Source organism: Antechinus flavipes, chromosome 6, assembly GCF_016432865.1.
Source record: "Antechinus flavipes isolate AdamAnt ecotype Samford, QLD, Australia chromosome 6, AdamAnt_v2, whole genome shotgun sequence".
Classification (NCBI taxonomy): Eukaryota; Metazoa; Chordata; class Mammalia; order Dasyuromorphia; family Dasyuridae; genus Antechinus; species Antechinus flavipes.
This window is the reverse complement of record NC_067403.1, coordinates 256,562,431-256,577,759: the sequence shown is the minus strand read 5'-3', so window position 1 is coordinate 256,577,759 and position 15,329 is coordinate 256,562,431. Positions and strand designations below refer to the sequence as shown.

General features: G+C 64.4%; 2 protein-coding genes across 3 annotated transcripts; both read right to left on the bottom strand.

Moving 5' to 3' along the window:
* Window positions 1-463: 463 nt before the first annotated feature.
* Window positions 464-5,994, bottom strand: RAB1B (RAB1B, member RAS oncogene family). Its single transcript, XM_051964008.1, has 6 exons — window positions 5,879-5,994; window positions 2,968-3,040; window positions 2,635-2,730; window positions 2,428-2,523; window positions 1,980-2,111; window positions 464-1,905 (listed from the first exon to the last, which is right to left on the bottom strand). Exons 1-6 carry the CDS (start codon window positions 5,890-5,892, stop codon window positions 1,711-1,713), a joined length of 606 nt encoding a protein of 201 aa, XP_051819968.1. The 5' UTR covers window positions 5,893-5,994; the 3' UTR covers window positions 464-1,710.
* A 500-nt stretch (window positions 5,995-6,494) lies between these two features.
* On the bottom strand, window positions 6,495-13,737 carry KLC2 (kinesin light chain 2). 2 transcript variants are annotated; one of them, XM_051964003.1, is made up of 16 exons: window positions 13,657-13,737; window positions 12,012-12,282; window positions 11,671-11,901; window positions 11,415-11,484; window positions 10,977-11,199; window positions 10,298-10,385; window positions 10,080-10,181; window positions 9,774-9,947; window positions 9,083-9,182; window positions 8,925-8,974; window positions 8,772-8,839; window positions 8,578-8,686; window positions 8,340-8,498; window positions 8,125-8,249; window positions 7,945-8,002; window positions 6,495-7,637 (listed from the first exon to the last, which is right to left on the bottom strand). In XM_051964003.1, the coding sequence occupies exons 2-16, from the start codon at window positions 12,249-12,251 to the stop codon at window positions 7,554-7,556; spliced, it is 1,881 nt and encodes a 626-aa protein (XP_051819963.1). In that variant the 5' UTR covers window positions 12,252-12,282; window positions 13,657-13,737; the 3' UTR covers window positions 6,495-7,553. The 2 variants fall into 2 exon arrangements, with proteins under 2 accessions (XP_051819963.1, XP_051819962.1); XM_051964002.1 differs by lacking the exon at window positions 13,657-13,737 and adding an exon at window positions 13,123-13,222.
* Between the last annotated feature and the right edge of the window lie 1,592 nt (window positions 13,738-15,329).

The following is a 15,329-nucleotide window of genomic DNA, read 5'->3' as shown; positions in this document are numbered from 1 at the left end:
CGATCACACGCGCCCACGCAGATTGCCACCGAGGCTGGGGGCACCTCGCTCGTGGGTCTGGGTGGGAGGGAGGGACAATGCTTTGGAGCCGGGCTGAATGGCTACCGCTCCCCGAGTCTGCGCGCAGTTGGCTCCAAGGGTGTGGGCACGGCCTGGCCACCTGACGGGCAACAAGGGCGGGGGCGGGCACAGGTAGGAAAGGGAAGTGGGGGAGGGCCTCCCGCGACCTCGCCATCTTTCGGCATCGCCAAGCTTCCTTCCCTTCTGGGCCAACCCTACTTAGGGGAGGAAGGGGGGGGTCTGAAGCTCCGCGGGACATCTCTCCAGACGCAGGAAGTGGGTCGAGCTCGCATCTCCCCGGGCCGGGGTGTCGGGGTCCCCTCTGCCCAGGCCACCCATTGGCCCCCGACCCCCACCCCACCGCGGGGACGCAGCCCACAAACCACACTGGCTGGCTGCCAACTTCCTTGCAAAACCTCTGGGGGTGGGGGGGCTCTCCCGAGGCCACCGGAGATTTGATTTATTTTTGTCCTTGTCCCTTTTCCCCAAGTGGCTTTTCCTTGCAAAATGCTGGACGAAATGTGACTAGGAAGGAAGGATGGGGGGGGGGGCACCTCCGAGGGAGGGCTTCCCTGCACGGTCCGAGCCAAGCAAAAACACACGTGTCCCTGTGCGTGCAGGCGGGTGTCACACTGACCAGGGGACCGCAGCCCAGGGGGAGGGGGTGAATGGGTCCCTAGATCGGAGGACTCAATGTCTTGGGGCATGGGAGGGGGGCAGAGATGGACCCTGGCCATCACCTGGACCAGAACTTCACTGGGAGAAGCGCTCAAGCTGTTTGGGAACCAGGGGCCATGACAAAGGAAGAAATGGGGGGGGGGGCACACAAGTAATGGAGCCAAGGCAAGAAATACCATTTACTCTATCCTGGGGTGGAGGAAAAAACCAGGAGCGAGTAAGGCGGGGCGGGGGGAGGAGCCAGCCACAGGGGGTCCTCCACCTCCTCAGCCCCCCCTCCCCCTTAGGCCAAGAAGGGGAGAGGGGGCGAGCACACCAGGGGCGAGGGAGGCCTGCAGGCCCCTCCAGCACAAACAGCCGCACCTCTGGCTTTGTGCAAAGCCTGCCCCCCTCCCCCCCAAGCCATTATGGACGGATGGAGCTGCAAGCTCAAGGCAGGGAGGGGGAAGCTGAGGGGGTGCAGGAAGAGGGGGAAGGGAGCAGGGGCTCCCAGGGCCGTTCCCTCCTGAGGTCTGGCCCATCCTGCCCAGGACCCACGTTCCCCACAGTCTGGGCCTCAGGTCTGGCTCTCGGACAATGAGAGCCAAGGGGTGCGGGGGGCTCGGGAATGGGAGACGGGCTACCCAGGACTCACTGCAGCTCTGAGGGAAAGCAGGGGGAGCGAGCTGGGAACAAGGCAGATCCTCCCCAGGAAAGCTGGGGGGAGGCCGGGGGCAGGGAAGGGCTCTCCAAGGACTAGGAAAGCAGCAGTGCCCAGAGCAAGGCCTGGAGGCTCGCTCAGCTGCCCCTGCCCCTGGCCCTGCCCGCAGCAAAGATGGAACGAGGGCTGTGGGAGGGAGGTCGGGTGGGGGTGGGCCCCCAAGCCACAGAATCAAATGCCCCTCAGTGGGGATGGGGGGAGGCGGGGCCTCCGGCCTCCGGGGCATCATCTGAAAAGAGGTGTGCTCCCGCCCTGGGCCCCGGCTGCGCCCCCTAGCAGCAGCCTCCACTGGCCGGCTTCACCGGGGTGCTGTCGATCTTGAGGTTGGGCCGCTCGCCCCCCGAGGCCGCCCCGGGGCCCATGCGCTTCTTGATCTCGGCGGCCATGGTCATGAAGGCCTGCTCCACGTTGGTGGCGTTCTTGGCACTGGTCTCCAGAAAGGGGATGCCCAGGGAGTCAGCGAACTCCTGAGGGGAAGGGGGGAGGGTGGTCGGAGGTGCCCGAGGGAATCTGCCCCCCCACCCCCGGCACCGAGCCTCACCTTGGCAGTGGGGTTGTCCACCACCTTCTTGGTGGTGAGGTCACTTTTGTTGCCCACCAGCAGCTTGTTGACATTCTCGCTGGCGTATCTGTTGATCTCCTCCAGCCACTGCTTGACGTTGGCGTAGGATTCCTAGAGGAGAGGGCGCCGTGAGAAGCCTGAGGGGAGGGGCCCCAGCCCTGGGAGGGGGAGAGGAGCTGAAGGCGGCGGGCGGTGCCTCCTGGGACCCCCCGGGGCCTGAGGGAGGAGCTCCGACATCCACAGGGACCGCAGGGCGGGGCCTCGAGCTTTCGGGCACAGGACGTGGCAGCCTCTGCCACAAGAGTGAATCAAAGCCTCGTGGGGAGGGGGCTGTACGTGCATGTGTGTACACGTGTGTCTCCGTGTGCCCGTGGGCCTTCATTCCAGGAAAATGTCCCACCCCCCACCCCGGGACCGGCCGAGTTACCTGGTCGGTGACGTCGTACACCACGATGATGCCGTGGGCCCCCCGGTAGTAGCTGGACGTGATGGTCCGGAAGCGCTCCTGACCCGCTGTGTCCCACTGGGGCAAGAGACAAAGGGCAGGGCGGGAGACGGAGGGTCAGGGCCCTGGCCGGGAGCTCCGGGACCCACGGGGGAGGGGAGGGGGGAGCAGGGGGGAGCGCGCACTCACAATCTGCAGCTTGATGGTTTTGCCGTCCAGCTCAATGGTCCGGATCTTGAAGTCCACCCCGATGGTGCTGATGTAGCTCTCAGTGTACGTGTCATCCTGAGGACGTCAGAGAGCGCGGCCTCTGAGGAACCGGGGCCCGGCCGAGGGCCTAGTGCCCAACTACGGCGGGTCCCGGCCTCCTGATCCCCTCCCCCGGAGCCTCCACCCCCCCCCCTCATAAGGCCCCTCGTGTCCTCAGTCCTGGTAGCTCAGAAGGGCGGTGGGCGGCCCTCACGCAGACCAGACCCCGAACTCAAGGTGGCAAACAGGCCCGGGGGTGGGCGGGAGACTCACCGCAAAGCGCAGGAGCAGGCAGGACTTCCCTACACCTGAGTCGCCGATCAAGAGCAGCTTAAACAGGTAATCACTGGAGGAAGAGCAAGAAGGTGGAGATGTGGGAAAGTGCGGACGAGCCGGGAAAGAACCGGGAACGGGCTCCGGAGGAGAGGTCGGGCCCCCCACGCGGCCCCGTCCGGGCTGGGAAGGGGAGGCTGCAGGAGTCGGGGCGGGGACGGCGCCTCCCCCTTCCTGCTGTGCCAGCGAAGGCCGGTATCCGGGCTTCACGCGTCCCGGCCCCTCCAGCCCCAGGCCGGCCTCGCTGGCCACGTTTAACAGGGCAGGGGCGGCAGAGCTGCGGGCAGGACCGGGCTTCCCGGCTCTGCGGGCAAAGGTCTCTGCGAAGGCCCGGGGAGCGAGGGGAAAGACTACAAGGGTGGCCGGGGCAGAGGCAGGAGGCTGCCAGGGGGGTGAGAAGGGCATCTGATCCCAGCAACCATCACATGCCAGGGGACTCCCTGGGGCTGCTCCCACTTAGAGAGAAGCAAACTAAGGCTCGGGGGTCAGGGAGACCCCCCCCACAGTGGGTGCGCCCCCTCCCCACTTTCCAGCATTAAGAGGCCGAGCCCCCCCTGGCCCGAGGCCACCTGCGAGGGACAAAGATGAGAAACCGACGAATGCCGCAAGGAGCGTGGGAAGCTGGCGGACACGCGGGGGGAGGGGGTCACGGGCGGTCTCCACGGGGGAGCTGGGACAGACTGACTCTTAAACCTACTTCTGAGGCAAAAAATAAAAGGCAAAGTCAGACAACCAGAAACGGGCTTTGCCGACCCCGGAGGCTCCTCCCGGACTCCTGGGGCCCTTTCCCAGAACGCTGGGAAACGTTTAAACGAGGGAGGGAGCGGCTCGATGCTACTTGAGGGCAGCGAACATCAAGATGCGCCTGTTGGGGCCCCAGAGAGCCAGGAAGGGCCTTGGCCGGGGAAGGTGGGCCCGGCATCCGGGGCACAGAGAGGCCGTCCTGGGGCTGAGCTCCGGTGCCGCCATCAGCCCTCCCCGGGATTCCTGCTCGCAGCCTCAGGAGCCGAAGGCGCTTCCGGGCAGCAAAGTAGAGGGGGGGGCGGGAGGCTTCTGGGGACCAGGGCACCCGCCCCCCTCGCTCTCCCGGGCTAACGCCGCTCGGGCCCTGAGCTTTCTGCAGGCCTCTGACAATTGGTCACCTGTGTCCTGCTCCTCCCCCTTCTCTGGGATCCTCCTGGTGGGCCCAGGGCTCCGTGCCCACTTAGCTGTGCCCCCGTGCCCTGGCACCTGCCTCCCGGAGCCCTCTCACTTCACACCTAGGCCACAGCAGCAGCCTTTATTCTCTCCGCTGCGAGCTTCTGCCCACCACAGTCCGGCCTCCAACCGCCAAAGCCTCCGGGTCTTCTCGTTTGGCATTCAAAGCCTCCCCCTCCCTCCTCACTACAGGACCCGCCCCTCTGTCCCTACCCGTCCCTACAGCCCCCCCAGACTGACGTGCGCCCCCCCCCCCTCCTGGCCTGGCTCTCGAGCTCCCCACGCTCGTCGTCCCCATGGAGCAGTGGTGGCTCCCACCCGCCTCTGGACCCATCTCAGACTGGCCTTTGCAAAGGCCCTTCCCCCGGCCTGGAGGGGACTCCTTCCTCACCACTGCTGCACTTATTAAGTACCTACTGTGTTCCAAGCACTGGGCCAACCCCCACCACAACCACTGGGTTCCTGCCCCGGAGCCCGCGGTCATGGGGGGGCGGGGGGCGCCTGCAAACGCCAAAACCGACAAAGTGTGGAGAGGACGAGGCTCAGGGGCCTGAAGGAAGTCAGGGCCGGGGTCAGAGACAGGACTAGAGCCCGGAGGGAGAGTGGGGGGGAGGGGGCGTGGGGGAAGCTGCATCCAGAAGGTGAATGTCAGAAGGGTGAAGATGAGGCCCCCGATGCCCTTGGAAGCCACGAGAAGCGAGGGTGGGGCCGGGGCTTTAGGGGGCTCCCATTAGTGGCTGAATGGAGGATGGACCAGAGGGGGGAGAGCGAGGCAGGCCCTGCGGGGACTCCAGGGCCCGGGACTCGGGATCTGCTTGGTATTTACTTATGGACACGGCTCTAACCAGTGAACTCTGCAGTGGCTGAGGGAGGAAGTAGTTCATTTTTGTCTGCTGTATGCCTGGAACACAGCAGGCGTTTAATAAGTGCTTACAGAAGTTAGCTGCTCACAGGTTTGGTTTACTTCTTAAGCATTAAACCACAACATAACAGGGGACTCCTGGGCTTGTGCAGAGATCCTGCCCCCCAGAGGCGGGTTGGGGGCCACCTGGGGAGGGACGTCCCCGGGGAGGGGCTGATTGACACTGTGCAGACACCTGGAGGGGGGAGGTCTGTGCCCCCCATTACTGGAAAGCGCAACTTGGGGAGATGACGTGTTAACCCCATTTGCACTTTTGGAGGGGGGCCCCAGTTCACACGGAGGGGGCTGAGGGGCTGTTGTGGGGGGGTCAACCCTGGGAGGCTGTTCCCAGAAATGACAAATCTGCGCACGTGTACTGGGGGAAATTCTGACCTAAATCTAGAAGATTCCAGACCACCACAACGCTCCCCCCGAAGTGAGCTGGGGTAGAGAGGGAGGGGGACGGGGAAGGGATAGGAAGGGGGGAGGGGAAGAGGACGGGGACAGGGAGAGTAGGGGGAGCGCAGCCTTCCCAGGCGGAGTGGGGAGCAGGGGTCCTGGCCAGGCACCCCCTCCCATAAGACCCGGATGTGTGGGGGGGGTCACCGAGGGCAGGAACCCGGATGTCAGGGAGAAGGACAGCGGGGTCTCTGGGTGGGGGTCCGATGTGGGGAAGGGGACAAGTCGCGGACACGGGGCCCGAAGCCTCCCCGGTCCGAGGAGGAGCCCGGGGCCCGGGCGAGGGTCACTCACTACTCGGGGTTCATGGCGGCGGCAGCGGCCCCGGTCGGTCGCTCCCTCCCTGTCTGCTTCGCTCCGCCTCCCGCTCCAAGATGGCGGCGGCTCCGCCCCGTGACTCCGCCCCACGCGCAGGCGCAGGCGCAGACCCTCCCTTCTCGTCCTACCGCGTCGCCTCTTGGAAGTCGTAGTTCTCGCTTGACTTCAGCCTCGCTTCGATTGCGCAGGCGCCGGACACCCCGACGCACGCGCAGCTCCTTTCTGGCCTTCACTTTCTCGGCTTTGTAGCTTTCCTTTCCGTTCGCCGCTCGGAAGGGCTTCTCCCGTGGAGGGAGTCCACGGCCAATTTGGGGCGATCATCACCCCTGTAGCCGAGGTCCACACAGCACCCGCTCTCCCCCCTCTCAGCCGGGGCCCTTGTCACCTATCACTTCTGACCGGGTTTCCTCTGTAAAAATGGGGGCGGCCTTGGACCCGACCTTCTCCCTCAGCCTTCAGCCCGCCCGCTGGCTCCCGAGCCCGGGTTTCCTCTAGCTCCTACCCCCAGAGCTTGAGCACCCCCTCCCCCCCAGACTCCGGGCACCTCAGAGCCCCCCCTCCCCCACCCCCCCTTCCACCGAGACTTGGCTCATTTGGATTCAAACCGTCTTTATTTCTACAGCAACATTTGAACAAAGCAAATGGGTTCCCAGGCCCACCCCACCCTGGCCCCCTCCCAGCTACAGGGAAGGGAGTGCAGCCCCGCCCTCGGAGTCTGAGGGGGGAACCGGAAGCTTCAGAAGTGGCAGGTGCGGGAGGAGGGATGGCTCAACGGGCCGTACCTGGTGGGGGGGCGGGGGGCAGCAGAGAAGGGTTAGGAAGTCCCTGGAATGTGGCTCAAAGGGAGCGGGGTTAAGGCCCAGGCCCCACACCCGGAAGGAAAGAAGAGGGGGCCATGGAAACCGTTGTCAGCTATCCTGGATGAGAAAGTGCTGAGGGGGGACCGGGTGCCTCGGTCCTACGCTAGTGACACTGTGGGGGGGAGAAGGCGGGCTCCCATCCTCCGGGAAGGATGTACAAGCTCTGCGGTTCTGTGGGTCCGAGGCCTTGTCTGCAAAGGCTTAAGGCCTGGGGGCGCCCGGCACTGGGAGCGGGGAGGGCTGAAGGCGGTACCATGGACAGGGCTCGGGGAGGCAGCGGCCAATAACTTAGTTCTCTATATACAGAAGCAGAGGCCTAGGGGAGGGACGAGGGAGCTGCTTAGTGTTGTTCTGCCTTGGGGGGCTGGGGGGCCCCGCCGGGACTGCTTTGGGAAGGTGGGTCAGGCCCTGAGGAGGCGGTTCACTTTCCTGGCTTCCGCTGAGAAGAGGGAAATAAATACAGGGGGGGATCCTGGCTCCTCTCTGCACTCTGTCACCAAGAGGACACTTCTAGGCTGTGTGACTAACAGTGCTAGACTGTGCGGGGGCGGGGGAATAAGCCTGGAGCTGCTAAGCCTGAAATGACAGGGGGAGAGGTTACCCTGAGATTGAACAAAAAAAGATGGGGGGCCTGCGAGAAACAGCCTTCAGGGAAGGGGGGCTGATGCTTGGGAATCCCCCTGCGCCCCCTGCCCCTGTGGGACAGGACAAGCAGCCAAGGAAGGCCCAGGAGACGGGTAGGGGGCGGGCTGAGCGGTCGGACCTTAGGTCCACCCTCCCACCCCTCCCCATTAGCCAATGAGAGAGCTCCGTCGAGAGAGGTCAAGAGAACTGGAACTGAGCATGCGGCTGTCGGACAGGTTGGTGTTGCTGGACTGTGGGCAAACACAGGGAGGGTTAGGGGGGGGCTGGGAGGGGGCCCGAACCGCGCAGCCACGAGGCCCCAGGGATCTGGACCTGGCCTGGCCGGGGTCCCGCAGAGAAGGCGCTGGGCGGCCTCTGGCCTGGACAGGCAAGATCCGAGCCCACCCGGGTTACTGGGGGTCTCCTGCTGCCAAAGCACCCTCGCCTGTGCTCAGGGAGGCCAGACCGCAACCGCTGGTCCCCTCTGCCCCAGGAAGCTCATGTTCTATTCCCAAAGGGGCCCAGAGTGCAAGGAGGCCCAACACTGGGTCTCCTTACCTGGGTGGGCTCTTCTGTGCTCTTGTGGAGGAAGTTGAGGGAACTGGCTCGCTTCATCCTGCAGGAGGAGAGGGGGAGCTGACATTTTCTAGGGGTGGGCCCGGGGGAAGCTGAGAGAATTTAAAGCTCGTGGGAATGAGTTCCAGTAAGGAGGGGACAGGGGGTGGGGGTGGCTCTCACCGGGGGTTTGGAGGCTCTTGGGGGCCAACCCCCTGCAATTTCTTCACGAGCATCTCACTGCTGCGCCTCAGGGCATCACGGAGTTTCCCGAAGGAGCCACTTCTTCGGAGAGAACCACTCCCGTCCTGCGGGCCAGGGAACCGTTCTTGCCCACCCTCCCGCTCCCCTCCCCCGCCCATCCCTCCATCCTGACTGACCCCCAACAGCCCCCTCACCCCAGACCATTCAGCCGTGGGCCCTGAATCCTCGGGCTCCAGCTCAGCCCGAGACCCCGCGCTGCCTCCAGCTCCCTCGCGGCCACTGCGGCGATCCCCTCGTCCACTGCCATCTTTCAGCAGCTCCACCACCTTGGTCTGGCTCGCAGCATCCAGGCCCTGGCAGCAGCAGGAGACAGGAGGTGAAGCTGAGAAGTCGCTGCTCCCTCCCACCCGACCGCCTAGACCCTGCCCCAACCTGCTTCCGACTGCGGCTGGCACAGTCCTCCAGGGTGTGAGCTGCCTCCATCTTCCCTTGCCGGCGGTAGAGGGCCCCAAGACTCCGCAGCGTAGTGTTCACCGTGGGGCTGGAGGATGAGGCAGCCATGAAATGGGGGCCCTCGTCACCTCCTCCCCTCCCCTCCCAGGCCCGGAGGTCAGCCCCCTTCTCACCTGTCCACTTTACAAGCCTTGTACCAGCTGCCGTATTCTCCGTAGGGGGTGCTGTCCCGACGCTTATCCTGAAGGGGAGAAAGGTCAACCCTTGGGGAGGGAGCCCCAGCCCCCAGTGAAAGCGGGGAGCCCTGGCTCTGTGCCTCCCCATACCTTGCTCTCCTCCCGTTCTTCAGCATGCATCCAGATGGGCTTGTTTTCTCCTGGGACAAACAGAAAGGAGGGGCTGTCACGGGGCTCTAGAGCCCAAGGCCGACCCCAAAGGCCCGGTGCTTTCCCAAGGGCTGATGGGGGTTCGGGGAAGGACGTACCATTGACTGAGCCAAACTCCTTCTCGTGGGCACGAGTCAGGATCTCCTTATACAGGGTTTCTGCATCTTGGTATTTCCCCTGCTTCAGATAGCAGGAGGCCTGAAGAAGGGGAGCCGGGGGAGAGTGTGAGGGGCTGGCCCAGCTTAGCCCGGTCCAGCCCAATCTAGTCCAGAAGCTCAGCCTAGGAACCCAGTCTAGCCACGCCCAGCCTAGCCCTGCCCCAGGATCCTGACCCAGCCCAGCCCAGGAGCCCAGCCCAGCCTAATCCAGCTCCAGGATCCTGGCCCAGCCCAGCCAAGCCTAGCCTAGTCCAGGAGCCCAGCCCAGCCCAGCCCAGCCCAGCCCCAGGATCCTGACCCAGCCCAGCCCAGCCCAGGAGCCCAGCTCAGCCAAGCCTAGCCTAGTCCAGGAGCCCAGCCCAGCCCAGCCCAGCCCAGCCAAGCCTAGCCTAGTCCAGGAGCCCAGCCCAGCCCAGCCCAGCCCAGCCCCAGGATCCTGACCCAGCTCAGCCCAGCCCAGGAGCCCAGCCCAGCCTAATCCAGCTCCAGGATCCTGGCCCAGCCTAGCCAAGCCTAGCCTAGTCCAGGAGCCCAGCCCAGCCCAGCCCCAGGAGCCTGGCCCAGCCCAGCCAAGCTCAGCCAGCCCCAGGAGCCCAGCCCAGCTGCTCTCAAACCTCCAAGGATTAGGTACCAAGTTATTCTTGGTCTTGGCCACGTTGGGGTCGTCGGGGCCCAGCCGGGCTTCATAGATCTCCAGAGCCCGCCGGTAGTAGTACTCCACCTCTTCGGCCTTGCCCTGGTTCTGACAGAGCAGGGCCAGGTTATTCAGCTGCTTGGCCACGTCCGGGTGGAATTTGCCTAGCACCTAGGAAAAGGTCGAGACCTCCTTCACTTGGGCTCCCATCTAATTCCTCCAGGCCCCCCATCTCTGACCTGGCGGCCACCCACCTGGCCGCCTTGCTCCTCCCACTGCCCCAGGGGACCTGAGGGGCTCTACCTTTTCTCGGATCTCCAGGGCCCGTTTACACAAGGGCTCTGCTTCCTTGTACTTGCCCCTCTTGCCGTACAGAACCGCCAGATTGTTCAAGGTGGCCGCCACCTGGGACCAGGGCAAAGGAAGAAGCTGCAAAGACCCAGAGGCGACCCAGCCCCGTGTGGGCAGGGCCCTCTCCCCATCCTCAGCCCTCCCTCCCAGGGAAGCCAGGTCTCACTCACAGCCGGATGGTCCTTCCCCAGGGTCTTCTCCCGGATGGCCAGAGCATCGTTGAGCAGATGGGCCGCTTCTTTATATTTGTTCTGATCCCTGTGGGGACAGAGAGATCATGTGGGAGGCAGGGGAAGGGACACCCGACCCAGGGCCCCCAGGCTGCAGCTGGGCTTCCTAAGTTGGCTTCGTGCTCGCCATCGGGAAAATGAGGCTCCCTCCAGCTTGAGAGCGGGACCCGGTCTGGGGCTTTGGGGACACACAGGTTCCCTTTCTCAAGGAGCTTCAGGGGGAACAAAGGACTAATGGCTGACTCACAGGCACCAGGGTGGGTTTCCTTGGAGGGGGGTACACTGGGGTAGTGTTAGGCCTACGGAGAGCTGACTTTACATAGAGCCCAGGCCTGCTTCCTATTCGGTCGTTTGCTTCTTGTCCAACTCTCCTTAGCCCCATTTGGGTTTTCTGAGTAAAGGGTTAGCAGCAGTTTGCTATTTCCTTCTCCAGATCATTTTACAAATGGGGAAACTGAGGCAAACAGGGTGAAATGACTTGCCCTCCCTGCCCAGGATCACAGCTAGAGGGCCAGATTTGAAGTCTGGTTTTCCTGACTCCAGGCCCAGCACCCTATCCATTCCCCGACCTGGTGGCCCCTTCCCCTCGACTTGCCCCACGGTGCAGGTACTCCCTTACCGGTACACAAGAGCCAAGATGTTCAGCATGGTGGCCACATCAGGGTGATCGTGTCCGGAGGTCTTTTCCAGGTCCTCCAGGGCCTGCTTACACAGGGGAACCGCTACCTCGTAGCGCCCCTGGGAAGCGTACTGAATCACCAGGTTGTGCAAGGTCCGGAGCCGGGCCGGGATCTCGTAGCCTCCGTGCTGGGCGGCTGCGTCTCCACCCCCGGGGCCCTGAGCTGGAGGAAGGCAGGAGGTCAGAGGGGGCGTCCAGTGGCTACACCAAAGTAAGCAACGTGCACACTCGGGCATCTTGGGAGGCTCATTATCTGCATTCTTCTGGGTCCTGAGGCAGTGCGATCACCGCCAGCGCCCCACCCCCACCTCCACCCCTGCGGTCCCCTCGTGGACTGTGACCTTCTGGCAGAGACCCGTCTCCTCCCCCCACTCCTACCTGGATTCTGTTCATCTTCATTAGGGAACAGGTCATCCAGAGAATCCTTGGAAACATCCCCCTTCTCTTCCTGAGGGAGGGAAGCAGAAAATGGGAAGGAAAAAAAGTCACAAATAGAAAAGAAATGGCCGGAGCCTAAAAGGCAAATGGAGGCCCCTCTAGAGGGAGGCCGGCCAGGAGCCCCGGGCCGCAGGGACGCGGGAAGGGCAGCTGCTGGTTTGGCCGGGGGGGGGGGGTCTGGACCCCAGGGGCTCACACTGGGAGAAGGGTCCTCGTCCAGCTTGCGGATCTGGCTCATAAAGAGCAGGTGCTGCTTCTCCTCCTCCAGCTGGACCACGGCCTGCTCGCTGCGCTGCAGCTTCTGCTGGGTGCCAGCCAGCTCCTCCCGAAGCCACTGGTTCTCCTGCACCAAGCGCCGCACCTGAGCCCGCAGCTTCTGCTTCTCCGACTCCACGGCCCCGAGGTGGCCCGACAGTGCCAGGATCACCTACGGCCCCTCGGCCAAGAGAGGAGGCTGAAGGGGGCGCTTCGGGCCCCTCCCCGGCAGCCCCTGCCCGGGTCTCACTGCCCCCCCTCCCACCTCAGGCCCCGGGGTACCTGAGCCTCCCCAAGGCCCAGCTCGATGGCCTCCAGGGATCTGCGCAGGAGCCCGGAGCGTTCCTGGGTTCCAGGCTCAGCTTCGCCTGCCTCCCGGCCGGCCACGTTCTCCAGCAGAGAGGCCAGGAGGGCCCGGTGCTCGCCCCTGAGGGTCTCCAGCCCCTGGATGACGGCCTTGGTACCCAGCACGATCTCATCCTGGCTCAGCTTCTCCTCCCGGGACATCACCAGGGTGGCCATGGCTGGAGGGCTCAGATTTGGGAAGAGGCCCCTGTGGGGGAAGGGCGGGAGCTGAGGTTCGGCAGCCTCTGGGGGGCCGTGGGGGTCCTGCCGGAGCTCCGCCACCGCTTCCTGCCAGTGGCCTCCAGGGGGCGTCTCCGGCAGCAGCTCTCCCTCCCAGACGCATTGCAGTGGGGAGCGGGCCCTGGTCTCCGGCTGCCCCGGGGAGGGGGGACTCTGGACAGGGGGAGGGGGCAGGAAGCCCCCAGAGAAATCCCCGATTATTTAGGGGAGCACGGGGGGCTGTCCTCAGGCCAGCTGGGCACTAGGGACAGCCGAGCTACCTTGCCCATCGGAGGAGATGCAGATCCTTCTTAAAGGGGCATCTCCACCCCGAAGCCCCGGTTCTTCCCTCTTCTGCACACAACAAGTAGAGTCTCTGGAGAGTTCTTCCTGGCCTAGCCCCCCATCCCCCTTCCCTCGGAAGGTACCCCACGATGGAAGGGAACTCTCCTTCCCCCAGGAGCACTCGGGGATAGAGAGGAGTTTCCCCTTCCCCTGGGCATCCTGTGATAGAAAGGGGGGCTCGGGCTCTCCCTCTCCCTGGGGAGAGTCCGAGATAGCGAAGAGCTCCCCCAACTCCTGGAGGCAGCCCCTAATAGAGGGAAGCTCCCGCTCTCTTCTGGAGTACCCCGAGGATAGACGGGAGCTTCCTAATTCCTGGGACCCCCCCCCCCCCCGCGAATACCCCGTGACAGTCACTGCAGGTCCCCGAGAGCGCCCAGGGCCGGGTGGGAGCCTCCGTTCCGTGCGGGGCTCCTCGAGGTGGAGGAGGGAGCCCCCGATCCGCTTGCCCATCTCCCGAACGCCGCCCTGCCCCGCCTCCACTCACCTGCGCGCCCCGGCCCGGCCCCAGCTCCGGCCCAGCCCCGGCCCGGCCTCCTCGGCCTCAGCTGCCCCCCGCGGCCCGCGCAGCCTCCATCGCCGCCTCTCCCGGCAGCCCCCGCGCCCACCCCTGCGCCTGCGCGGTCACCGCCGCTAGTCTTAAAGGGGAAGGGAGGGTGCGAGGGGGGCTGCCCCTTCCCCGCGGTCTTAAAGGGGAAGACCGGCGCGGGGTGGGAGAGCAGAAGGAAGAAGATGGAGGGCGAGGGGGAAGGGGAGAGGAGGGGGCGCCCCCCCCCCCCGCTTAATGCAAGGGTGGGATTTGCTGGGAAACAAGAGCGGGACTGCTAATGGGTGTGCCATATTTGCACTCCTCAAACGCCCCCATCCCTCCTTCCTTCCCGCCCCCATCCTTCTACACACCTCCATCCCATCCTTTGCTCCGTCCCTCCCCTCCTCCATCCTCCCGTCCCACCCCCCAATCTCCCCTCTACCCCCGAAGCCCCCCTCTCCCCATTTCCTCATATGGCCCCCACCCCCCTACCTCTCTCCTGGTCCCACAACAGGCCGCCGCTGGCCCGGAAGCTAGCCCGAGGTTGAGCAGCGAGCCCGAGCGAGCCGGGGCGGGGTCGCGCCCGCTCTGGCCGCAGCTCCCGACCCTGCGGGCTCTCGGCAGGCGGCAGCGGCGCGGTCACGGCCCGGAGCCAGGGCAGGGACGCAGCCCAGCGCTCCCGCTGCCTCCCGGCGCCGCCTCTATCAGGAGCCGCTCTCGCCTCCCCTCTGGGGATGCTCCGGGCGCTGCAGCGTCACTGCTGGGGCCCCGGCTTCCCGGGCTCCCCGCGGGTCCGGGTGTTTGCGCGCGGCGGCTCAGGCGGGGCCACGCAGCCCATGATCTTGCTCGGCCTCGGCTGCAATTCCAGGCCCTTCTCCGACGGAGCGGGGCTTTGGGGGTGGGTTCGGAAGCCGTCCCCTCCCGTTTGCGCCCCAAGCGACCAGGGGCCTCCCTCCCTCCCCTGCCCCCAGCCCAGCCCGGGCCGCACTTGCCTCCCTTTCCCGTGACTTGGAAGGACGTTTCCACCCTTTTCTCTTCTTGAGGATCCCTTTTCCGCCGCTTCCGGGCCTAGAACTCTTTGGGTTCAGCCCCAGTCAATCAGCAGGCCCTTATTAGGCAGAGACCAGGAGCACCTGGGGAAAGCACTCCCCCTTGGGGCGCCCCTTCCCACCCCCCTTATTCTGGACTCTCCTACCCCGAGGGGCTGGCGGTGGTTCAGGGGGCGGAAGACTCCGGGACCCAAAGCAGAATGACACAAGGCGGCCCTCCCCGTCTGGATAAACCCACTTCCCAGGATCTTCGCACCTGATCCCAGCCACCATCCTTTCCTAGCCATTCCCGCTTGAAATAGCTGCCCGAGGAGGGTCAGGGCCTGGCCCTTAACAGTGGGCTGCGCAGCATCTTCCGCCTCCCTTTCCACCATCGCGGCCCAAGGGGAACCGAGTCTTCCCAGACTGAGCCCTTTGGTCCCTCTCCTGGGATTGAGTGCCCAGCACCACTAGCACGGACTGCAGCGAGGGATGGCTGTGAGATAGGGCTTCCCAGCAGGGCTTCGGAAGTCGGGGGGATGGAGATAGCGTTTAGGGGGGCTGCCTCTTCCCGACCCCATGGAGATTTCCTCGCAAGGACACAGCGATTTACCACTTCCTTCTCCAGCTCCGTTTTACTGAGAAGGGGGAAACTGAGGCAAAACAGGGTGAAGCGACTTGCTAGGAAGTGTCTGGGACTAGTCTTCCCACCACTAAGCTGCCTCTTTGTCCCTTAGTTCTCTTCTTGATGACCTCAGCAGTTTCCACTTGTAATTATGTTTCTACGGGTGATTCCTGAATCCGCCCCCCTGAGTCTCAGGGCTGCATCACCAACTGTCTACCGGCCATTGACAACTGGATGTCCTCATAAGGATCTCAAATTGTCCCCTCAAACCTACCCTGGTTTCACACGTTCTACTCTGGGGCTTGTGGTCCGGAGGGTCGAGAATTACGGAAGAGCAATAGCGATTTCTGTGGAAGGCTCGGCTTCCTTTCTCTCTCCTCGGTTTGAATCCTATCTTTACCTTCCGCTCTCCCTCTCCTCACCTCACAGATCCAATCTGCTGCCAAATCTTAACGTTTCTCTCATCACCTCTCTCACCCGTGGCTGTTTCTTGCTACCCACACAGCTACTAT

Bases quoted from the DNA above. Each gene is read 5' to 3' on its own strand.
- RAB1B (XM_051964008.1), bottom strand. The intron at 2,524-2,634 runs GTGAGTGCGCGC...CTCTTGCCCCAG, and splicing joins AAACCATCAAGCTGCAGATT to TGGGACACAGCGGGTCAGGA. The intron at 1,906-1,979 runs GTGAGGCTCGGT...CCTTCCCCTCAG, and splicing joins TGGACAACCCCACTGCCAAG to GAGTTCGCTGACTCCCTGGG.
- KLC2 (XM_051964003.1), bottom strand. From the start codon at position 12,251: ATGGCCACCCTGGTGATGTCCCGGGAGGAGAAGCTGAGCCAGGATGAG. The intron at 8,975-9,082 runs GTACGTCCTTCC...TGTTTGTCCCAG, and splicing joins GGAGTTTGGCTCAGTCAATG to GAGAAAACAAGCCCATCTGG. The intron at 8,687-8,771 runs GTGAGAAGGGGG...CTCATCCTCCAG, and splicing joins AAGGCTTGTAAAGTGGACAG to CCCCACGGTGAACACTACGC.